The 10,444-nt window shown below is 40.9% G+C and overlaps 1 protein-coding gene across 2 annotated transcripts in view; it reads left to right on the forward strand.

The window, feature by feature from the left end:
* The window catches only part of nptx2a (neuronal pentraxin 2a), an 18,930-nt gene extending 8,722 nt beyond the window's left edge, over positions 1-10,208 (forward strand). For both annotated transcript variants that reach the window (XM_014014903.1, XM_014014904.1), the window contains exons 3-5: positions 2,304-2,548; positions 6,813-6,992; positions 8,088-10,208. In XM_014014903.1, coding sequence (XP_013870357.1) covers positions 2,304-2,548; positions 6,813-6,992; positions 8,088-8,315 — 653 coding nt within the window. In that variant the 3' untranslated portion in view covers positions 8,316-10,208. The remainder of the gene's footprint in view (positions 1-2,303; positions 2,549-6,812; positions 6,993-8,087) is intronic.
* Positions 10,209-10,444: the final 236 nt, after the last annotated feature.

The following is a 10,444-nucleotide window of genomic DNA, read 5'->3' on the forward strand; positions in this document are numbered from 1 at the left end:
TTTCAGGCAAAATTCAGGCTTTTGTGATGTGACTCAGTCGCAGCTTAAAAGCCTGAATTTTGCCTGAAACTCTCAGACTGAAGAAGTCTCTTGGAGGAGAGACGAAACGTTTCATTAGAGAAGAACCCGTCCAGAAGACCTACACAATTTTTTTTCTTTTTGATTTTTTTTACCTGGATTACTGAGATGCATCAGGACAAGTTAAAGACAGTTCTGGACAATACCAGCCATCCCTTGTACACTGTTTTCTCCTAGCAGATGAGCAACCTCAGGGACAGATTTGTGTCTGTGGGCTGTTCAAATGAGAGGCATTTTTTGTGCCTTTTATTACGTTTTTAAGTTTTATAATTTAGTCTTTTTAAGGGTAGTTATATGAGCAACAGATTACTTCATAATTTTTACCTCCTAACATGTAATCTCTGTGTCTACGTTAGTATCTGTTTCCGTCATGACATTGGCATTCAAGCTAAACATGTTTTACCTTTTTTCCTCCAGTTCTATACAAGTTTGTTCATCGTCCTTGTTTTCATCAAGATCCCTGTCGTCTTCCTCTGCAGCTTGAGAAGTCACTGACAACACTTCTCTGAAAAACATTGCCATTATTGTCCCTGAAGTTTCACAACAAAAAGAAAATTTCTTGCACAAAGCCACCTGCTTCCACTGGTGGGAGCAACTGTAACACGCAATCGTTTAGTCCAATGACTTATGATTTAGTCCCTAGATAACCCATTGATTTGACCTCCTACATCACAGGACCTGCAGTGCGCACACATACATTGTGATGACAAGATACCATGCAGCTAAACTTTCGTTATAATTTTCATAATATGCATTTTTCTATTTATCCAGCTATGTCAGTCTCTCTCATGCACACACACACTAGGGTTGGGCAATATTGGCAAAAAAAATTAATCATGATTAATTGTGGTATTTAGCCGATAGCGATTAATTTGACGATTATTTCCCTGGAGTCCCTGGACACTCACGTCCTAGCCACATGACCAATTTAGTGGAAAAGATTTGCTCTTCTTAAAAATCTGTTCCAAATTGTGTCAAAATTACAGACTTCAGGCTTTAAGGTCAAATTTTAAATTATGTTTATAGATAAATAAACTACTGAACTTTTATTTTAATGTTTGTTATATTTGAAGCGGAGAGGAGCACCGAGTTGACTCTGCCTGGTGGCATTAATTGTATTAATCGTCAAGTGCCAAAAAATAATCGATTAATGTTTTTCTGGCGATTAATTGCACACGATACGATTATGCCCAACCCTAACACACACATTTGTTCATATCCTCATGGGAACTTTACGTTGCCTTCAGTTCATTTACTGGTTATTTCCACATTCTAACCCTGACCCCTTACCCTAACAGTACATACTTAACCTTCACCCTAACCTGAACTCAATTCACAGTCCTAAATCAAACCCCTGACCAACCAACGATATTTCTCCTGATGGGGGCCTGGATTTACCAGTCGGACAACATTCCTACCCTCATCTATGGTCACAAACTTTGGGTAGTGACCGAAAGAATGAGATCGCAGATACAAGCGGCCGAAATGAGTTTCCTCTGCAGGGTGTCTGGGCTCTCCCTTAGAGATAGGGTGAGAAGCTCAGTCATCCAGGAGGAACTCAGAGTAGAGCCGCTGCTCCTCCACATAGAGAGGAGCCAGTTGAGGTGGCTCGGGCATCTGGTTAGGATGCCTCCTGGACGCCTCCCTGGTGAGGTGTTCTGGGCACGTCCCACTGGGAGGAGGCCCAGAGGAAGACCCAKGACAAGCWGGAGGAACTATGTTTCTCGGATGGCCTGGGAACCCCTTGGGATTCCCCTGGATGAGCTGGCCCAAGTGGCTGGGGAGAGGGAAGTCTGAGTCTCTCTGCTTAGGCTGCTGCCCCCGTGACCCGACCCTGGATAAGCGGCAGAAAATGGACGGATGGCCAGGGGCTGGGATTTTGTTCCTATTAGGAACAGTGGGTCCTCACCAGTCTGTGTGTACTGGGGAAAGGGTCAAAAATCTTCCCAATCAGTCAACAAAATGTGCTCACGAACACTAATATTAACAGGACATGTGAAACATGATGGGAGTATCATCATGGCTTTTGTTGCTGCAGGTAACAAAAGCCCTGACCTTTTGTCCCTGACCGCTATCATTTGTGAGACCATCCATAGACACCCCCCCGCAACACACACACACACACACACACACACACACACACACACACACACACACACACATAACCAGATATAAAACTTGACACAGTTTAATAATAACCATTTCAATTTTGCATCCATCTACAGGTAATAATGCCTTTAAGTCACCAGAGGACTTCAAGGTGTCCCTCCCTCTTCGCACCAACTATCTGTACGGACGCATCAAGAAGAGCCTCCCGGAGATGTACGCCTTCACCGTCTGCATGTGGCTCAAGTCCAGCGCCAGCCCAGGCATAGGAACCCCGTTTTCTTATGGCGTGCCGGGCCAGGCCAATGAGATCGTTCTCATCGAGTGGGGGAATAATCCCATTGAGCTGCTAGTCAACGACAAGGTACAGTTTGTCACTTTACTGTTTTTAAAAGCTGAATGGATTGGTTTACCGTGCAGAATATATGAAATAAAAGTATTTGGCTTGCAAAGATACAAAAAAAGAAAAAAAAAAGGAAAAGTAACACTCTTGCAAGTCTGCTGTACGATGTGAAGCAAGCAGGTGGTTTTTCAACACAAGCTGTAAAAAGATTCACTGACCATTAGCTCTGAATATTTAATTTTGCGCCGTATAAACATTTAATACGGCTGACCCACATTCCACACGTGCCCAAAGATAGATTAGTCATTAGAGGATTTCAGCTGCCATGTGCGCTCATTTTAGGGCCTCAATTTCCTGCTTTCTGTACAAGTCAATGAGCTATCACGCCGTGTGATTTCAATTAACACATCTGACGACAAGATTGCACAAAATACATAAAAAATTCATGGGGTTTAAAGAAGATATCTTGGATTCTTATGTTAATGTAACTCATAATAAGACATTATTGTTTATTCATGACGGCACTGCAGCAATTGTCCAACACGGTCCCACAGTTTCTCCGGTGAAGTCTTTCCGAACTGGAAGAAATCTTTCCCTCGCCGTCTTGTTTACATTGGGTGTTATTGGCCCAGGCAGGTCTCCCCGCAGTTTCTTCCCTCCCCATGCATTATACATGCACTCGCGTCAGACGGATCAGAGAGAGATGGTAGCAGGGGATGAGAGTCTGATTGGAGGCAAGTGGAGGGAGGTAGGAAATTGTAAAGCTACAGAGCTTTAGAGGTGATGGAGCCAAAAACAAAAGTAAATCCTGATCAAGATGCTGCTGTGCAAGAAAAGGATTCCCATGGGAATCGAGTGGAAGATCAAAAGGAGGATGGTGAGAAATGGCAAATGTCGACTGTGGGGGAGATAAGATAACCATATGTGTCGAAGCACACCCATGTGTTGAACCACTTTATGGTGACAACAGGGTCCAGTGGGGCGTATTGTTTATGCTGTTCATTTGGCTGAATACTAAATAAGAAGCAGAAGGCTGGCTCAACAGTACCAAAAAGTGCAGTGTTGTCTAGTTTAGTTTCTGTATTGCTATGCAAGAAGAAAATCTTTCTTGGTACACAGCAGCATCTTCATCAGATTTTCTTTCTTTTTTTTTTTACCTCTTCGCACATTGAAGTTGATCTAGACTCATTTTCTTAAACTCTAAACATGACATCTCAGTTTTTGCTTTATTCTAACAGAGTTTTATGGATTCCACTAATCTCGGAGCAACAGCAGGAGGGTTACGTTTGCATGTACAACCTAAAGTTACAATAAAAAAAAATTATCATGGAACCTTATTCAATAAAACTGCACAACACCTGATTTTTTTTTTTTTATCAAGTATAGGTATTCCTGCAGATGAGTAGGCATTTCCAAAGGAAGGCTTTTTTCAAGGGACACACCAGACTGGACAAGCACAAAACGGGGCTTTACTCAAGCACACCACCTGATTGGATGATAATTTTCTTTATATCATTAACTTACTTTTCTACCCTAACATTGGATTTTCATATTTATTTATTTAGTTTCACAAACTTGCTGTTGTAACTGAGGTCATTAGAAGACTTGGAATAATAACAGCCAGCAGATTATGCTAGCCGCCAGGCCAGTGTTTGACTCGACGTCTTAAATTTATTATTTCCTCCTCTCTTAATAAAGAGCTCCAGGTTACATTTCAAAGAGCAACATCAGTCGGTAGTGCTTTGTTTATTTTTTTATTTTTTATTTTTTTTATTTTTTTAGACATTTAGAAGTAAGGAGAACTAAATGTTTGTTTTTAATTATTCATTGTGATTTTATTTTTAAAAAATAGTTTTTGGCTTCTAAAATTAATGTGAAAGTAGTTAAAGTCAAACGTGAAAGAAAAACAAAAGAGAAGAACCACTTTTTGAAAGAATGAGCTAATACAACTAGCCAATCTGTGTTTATGCTTGAGAAACGCTTAAGTCTGCAGAGAACCCCTTCTCATTTTTTTTACTCCAGTTTTGCACCCTATATATCAAGGGTGTCCAATTCTGGTCCTCATGGACCACTGTCCTGCATGATTTAGAGGTTTCTCTGCTCCAACACACCTGATTTGAATGAATGTGTTATTAACAGGCTTCTACAGGACTTGGAGAGGTAATTCAGTGAGTGAATCAGGTGTGTTAGAGCAGAGAAACCTGCAAAACATGCAGGATAGTGGCCCTTAAAGGCAAGGATTGGCCACCGCTGTCCTATATTTAGTGTCAGATTCAAAGTAAATAATGCTAAATATGGAGGTCATGTGACTCTTTGCATGCCCAAACCACCCACGTCAAACCCGTTGGCCCAGGGCATCAAAGCATTCAACATGACCACCTCCACTTGTTGAAAATTGGGAAATACAACAAAGATATTTTCTATCTACCAAAAGAAATTGTGTATTGAGGACGGTAAAATCCAGACCAAAAATCACATTTTCTGACACTGAATATGGACCTTTTTCTGAGCTGGAAAAGTTGCTTGGTTGGACTTAAAATGTAAGATTTATCCTGGTATTTAGAACAAACTCAAGCTCTAGAAAAGTCAGGTTTGTACTAGGTGTGCAACTTCATTTCAATACGATGTTAAATTGATTTGTTCAGATGAAGATACAGTGTTTCTCTGTATCAAAAAAATCTGTCATGACATGATTTTGATTCAATTCAATTCACAAGTTTTCAATTGATATGATACATTGCCACATGCATATCTAACACATTAATCTATGATTGTGTTAGATATTCATCAAACCACATCGGGTGTATGATAATGAAATTTATTGATGTTTTCATTTTGCCTTGATGTAATTGAATCGTTACACTAATTGATTATGTTCACGTAGTTTATACACTGATAGTGAAGTGTACATACATACTTTTTTGACAACTGTTTTGTAGATGAAACTATCCGTCACTCATCACTGAAAGGTAAACAGTGCATGCTCTAAAATTTTCAGATGAATGTGAGAAAACTGCAACAGAAAAGAGTGGGCAGAGCAGTTTGAGGCGCACATCTCCCTTTGCATGACTTTAATAATTTGACAAGTGTGCAAATCAGGATTAGCAGCTGCAAAAGCCACACAGTATTTACACAGTTCTGCATTATGTTGTTTGCATTCACCAAGGTTCAGAAAAATGTATGAATTTTAAAACTTTCGGTATTTGATGGAAGTTTGTTGACATCGTAAAAAAATGCACAGATTTTTGTGACTTTTTCTCACTTGATTTCCCTTCAAAAACATTTTGATTATTTCTGTTAAACTTAAAAAAATCTGAACACAAAGTAAGGCTTTTTTTCTTGCAGGAGACGTTTTTAAGCTTTCATCATTTAAACAGCCTTTAAACATAGCTGTCAGTTTTTTTATTACTTTTTAGTGAGTAAATCAAGTTTTTTTTTATCCTGGCTAACAGAAAAATATCCAGCAATCCCCTTTCTTTCCCACTGTGACAAGCTTTCAAAATAATACCTTAAAAATAAGCTTTTTTTAAGAGTAAATGCATTTTTTATGCTTTGCGAATGAGATCGTTTGTTGTTATTTAACAAAAGATGATAGACGAGCGAGTCACAGTGCACCTCTGTGGAAAACAGGTTTTTAAATATTTGGCATCATAGCTGCAATATTTGTGTTGCTGCAGAATATTCATCCCAAAGCTGTGATGTGGCTCTCACTACAGACACTTCGTAACCACATCTCGAGTGCTCCCTCTAGTCCCGCTAATGAAAACACACCACCTGGTCTCCCCAATGGGGTCAATTGGTTCTGTAATTGCGAGTGACTTGAATTTTTTTATTTTAACTTTCATTTTCTCCGCTCTGCTTGCCTACCCTACTCTAGATATGAGTGTGAAGGAGTCCTTTAGGCTCGTAATAAAAAGGCTAATGAGCTACAGTGCACACTCGTAATCGCGTGTGTTTCGCTGAATTCTCTGCGGACGATGATGTCACCGGCTGGTGAAATAACTGGTTGTTTTCCTTTGATCGGGGGAACAAAGCAGGGAGGCGTGAAAGGACGTAATTTTGCTATTAGCCATCTGACTGCTTTGAAGGATGTTTAAATCCCTTGATGTCACCTGGGTAATCTAAATTTTAAATATCTCACTGGCTTAGAAATCTCTCTGGGGTGTGTGGGAGGGGGTTGCTTCTAATTTCTGTCCTTGTTTTGAACACATCATAATTTTCTTTCTGATTTTTTTTTAGTGTCATCTCACTTCCTCTTATGCCTTCCTATGTTTTGACCCACCAGGTGGCCCAGCTCCCTCTGGCCGTGAGTGACGGTCGCTGGCACCACATCTGCATCACCTGGACGACCAGAGATGGCTTCTGGGAGGCTTACCAGGACGGCGAGCGCCTCGGCACCGGAGACAACCTGGCCCCCTGGCACCCAATTAAACCGGGAGGGGTGATCATCCTGGGCCAGGAACAGGTGAGGCTGAAAACTTTGTTAATAACTGAACAAGTGTGTGTGTGTGTGTGTTTTCTGTTGGACGTGCCTGTAAGATGTGTATTTTTAGTGCCCGAGGCACAGAGCAGGGAGCAAGGGAGAAAGAGTTAGCAAAGCTCTTCTCACGCTACTGTGGCCCTTTCAGTTTCACCCTACTCATCTGCCTATAAACTGCACAGAAACCCCCCCGTGGGAGCCATGACGGAAAGTTATACATTTACTCCATGACATCATCCTATGTGGTTTTAATTTTTTTTTTTTTATCTATAGTGACACGTGAATTACCTCTGCTGAGATCATTTTTGCTCATAAATCATTGCTTTAGAGCCAGTGGGGATGATGCTGCTTTTATATTTTGAACATGAACACGTAGGAGATTGCTGCAGATTGCACAATGTTAGAAACAGCACAGCTCTAGGATAGTTTCAAGCGGTGCAACCTGCTCAGAAAAGAACTGAGGTTAATGTTTCATTGACTTAAAAACTAAACGTGTTTACATAACATGAATATATTAGTGCAGCACTTCAGATCTTTTAAAGTCATGTTCTGCGGAAAGGTCATAAAGAATTAATATTTTGCCTTTTGTTAATAGCTCTTTGAAGGCCCCACAGTTTGGACATGGAGTTGAATTCTGAACTAATTAACAACCTAATGGTTAGCCCACGCACAGCCATGATCAATGTGCACTGAACCGATTCTCTCATTTTTGGATCTTTTTGTACAACTGTTGGTCCTTAATATTATCCATTTGCTTTGATTTACTCCTATAAAGTTTGTACAAATAATGTGAAAGCATTAACAAAAGAGAAGTGGTTTTATTCACCTAATTTAAGTGATTTAGACTTAACCTGAAATATTTTCTTTTTAACTAGCCCTTAAAAATACACTGATCAARGCCAGATTTAATAAATTAATACATAATTGCTTCATTGCGAAAGAGAGAATTAAAAACGTTTGTTCCTCAACATCATTTCATTCAACATCCTGTTTGAGTGCACTAAAAATATTCCCTGTTGCTTGGCAGATGAAGTCGATTTAAGTCAAATCAGGTAAAATTGTTCTGTTTCTCCTTAAAAGGACATCGTCGGAGGCCGATTCGACGCAACCCAAGCCTTCGTTGGCGAGCTGAGCCAGTTCAACATGTGGGACCGAGTTCTGCGGCCCGTGGACATCGTGGGCCTGGCGAACTGCTCGGCCTACATGCCCGGAAATGTGGTCCCGTGGATTGATGCGAACGTGGAAGTGTTTGGAGGCGCGACTAAAGCTGCTTTGGAAATCTGTGAAGATCGTGCTTTTGACTCCTAGGTGGGGGTGCGGGTGTGACAAAAACAGAACCTGAGCACGGCCACAGGGATCTGGAAGCTGAGTACCCTTACTGCTGCTTTTGTCAAATCCTAACAGCAAAGGTGGAAGTGCTCTAAGTCTGGGCGTTTATTGGATTTACAAATTCACATCTTATATAGTTTGAATGCTGAGGACACTCCAGGAGACTTCAAATCATCAGAGGAAGAACGCTGGTGCACCTGTCTGCTGCAATGATCAGACCTGCTGTCGTTTTGTCTTTTTTTGTTGTTGTTGTTCTTTTAGTAGCTCACCTGTCATTTGACTTCTCTTTGAAAAATATTTCTTGTCGGTTGCATTCCTTACTTTGACAATGCTGCTCTGTTTTCCTTGTTAGTGTGAGCTCAAACAGGCTTTGATGTGCTGGGGGAACGGCGGTTGAGCGCCACACGCTGTAGCATTGTCGTAAGACGGAACGCACGCGCCTGAGTTTGAAACGGACTCGAGCGGGTCTCCCTGCTGATCGTTCCAAGGCATCAAAACATGCGAAGGTTGTCTGGATGTGACGCATGAGCTTGAGCAGTGCCTGTTTTTTCTGTCATCAAGCTGCGCTGCGTCGAACCAAGCCAATGCAGCGCGCTGACAACATTACATAAGGCCACGTGTGTGCTTCTGTCTTGGCTTGTTTTTTGTGTACAAAACCCAGAGATTAAGACAGGAATGTTTTTTTATTATTATTATTCTTTTAAATCGATGTCTAATACCTCATTGCCCCTTGAGCAGCTGCCACTTCCCAAACAGCTGTATGGACGGGCAGGCTTCGCTCGGGTTAATATCGGTGTCGGACAGATGCCCGGCGTTGGTGAATCCACGCCAGCTGAGTGCTCTGTGAGGGGCGGGGAGCTCAGTCTGACCCTCAAGGACGAACTGTAAGTCCTCCCGTGGGCTGCAATTATCCATGTTTATGAATGAGTGTGGCAACGAGTGGCTCTGATCTTCTGGCGTTTCTCCAAGGGTGTCATCRTGGATAAAATGTAGAGATGTAGAGGCAGCACTCTGTAGACATAATGAATGTTGGAGACGGAGTTGGGTCTTAAAAGGATGAATCAGTTCGTCTGAAGCAGGGGTTCTGTGGGAAAAGTTATAAACTATTAATTTCTCACCTGTTGTGGATCGCCTTTCAAAGAAAAACCCCTAAATTTAGAGAAATAGTTTCTTTCTGACAAGACTGACAAACTGTAGTTCATGTAGGGCTAAGACCAAAGTGGACTCCTGCCCTGAAGCCTTTACATTGATAAAAATTTCACATTACTCTGTTATTCTAGTATAAATATTATACTATTCCTACCAGAGCTGCCCTAGGCTGCACTGGAAGTGCTACTATTGTTACACTTGCAAACACTAAGAGAATTCTATGTAAATATAGCTATGTAATAATAAATTGATGGTGCTGTCAGGGCTTAGAAACCTGAACTTATTGGTCTTACTTGGATTATTTCATCAGTCCACCCAGAATGCATAAATCCTGACACACATGCACCTACAGGACTGGGTCAAAGGTCCATCAAAGACATGCTCAGCTCAGCTGATATTGAGCATGATGATGTTTTGAGAAAAGCAGCCATTATTAGCTGTCTTGTTTGTTTCTTAGTTAATATTTTTGCAATGTTTGGCCACAATTGATAGACAGTCTGGTTCTCGTCTCGCTTACTTCATTGCTTCACATCTTTGTTGATTCATTAAGTGCATTTGTAAAACCTAAAATGGACATTGTAAAAACACAGTTTGTGCAAAAACAAACTATTGGTTCGCTCCCCAGTCAACTTTAACAGAGGACCAAGCATCCTAAAATGTTTAAAGGGGACATATCATGCAAAATCAATTTTTTAACCATTAAATGTCTTTGGTTGTGTACTTGGAGTCTCTAGGAGTGCAGAAAAGTTTAATTTAGTCTCTCCTGGTGCTGTGTAGACATCTTTATATCCTGTTTGGGTCATATGTTTTTTACCATCCAGTTTTCTCTATTCCCTTTTACGCTTTCTGAACTATTACRTCACAGTATTTGCAACAGAACTTCTAGTTAAGATATATTACCAACTAACCAATTTTTTCATTTTCATTCTCCTCTTGCTCTGGGTCWGACTCTGGCTAAA

The sequence above is a fragment of the Austrofundulus limnaeus genome, unplaced genomic scaffold (assembly GCF_001266775.1).
Source record: "Austrofundulus limnaeus strain Quisiro unplaced genomic scaffold, Austrofundulus_limnaeus-1.0 Scaffold120, whole genome shotgun sequence".
NCBI classification, from domain to species: domain Eukaryota; kingdom Metazoa; phylum Chordata; class Actinopteri; order Cyprinodontiformes; family Rivulidae; genus Austrofundulus; species Austrofundulus limnaeus.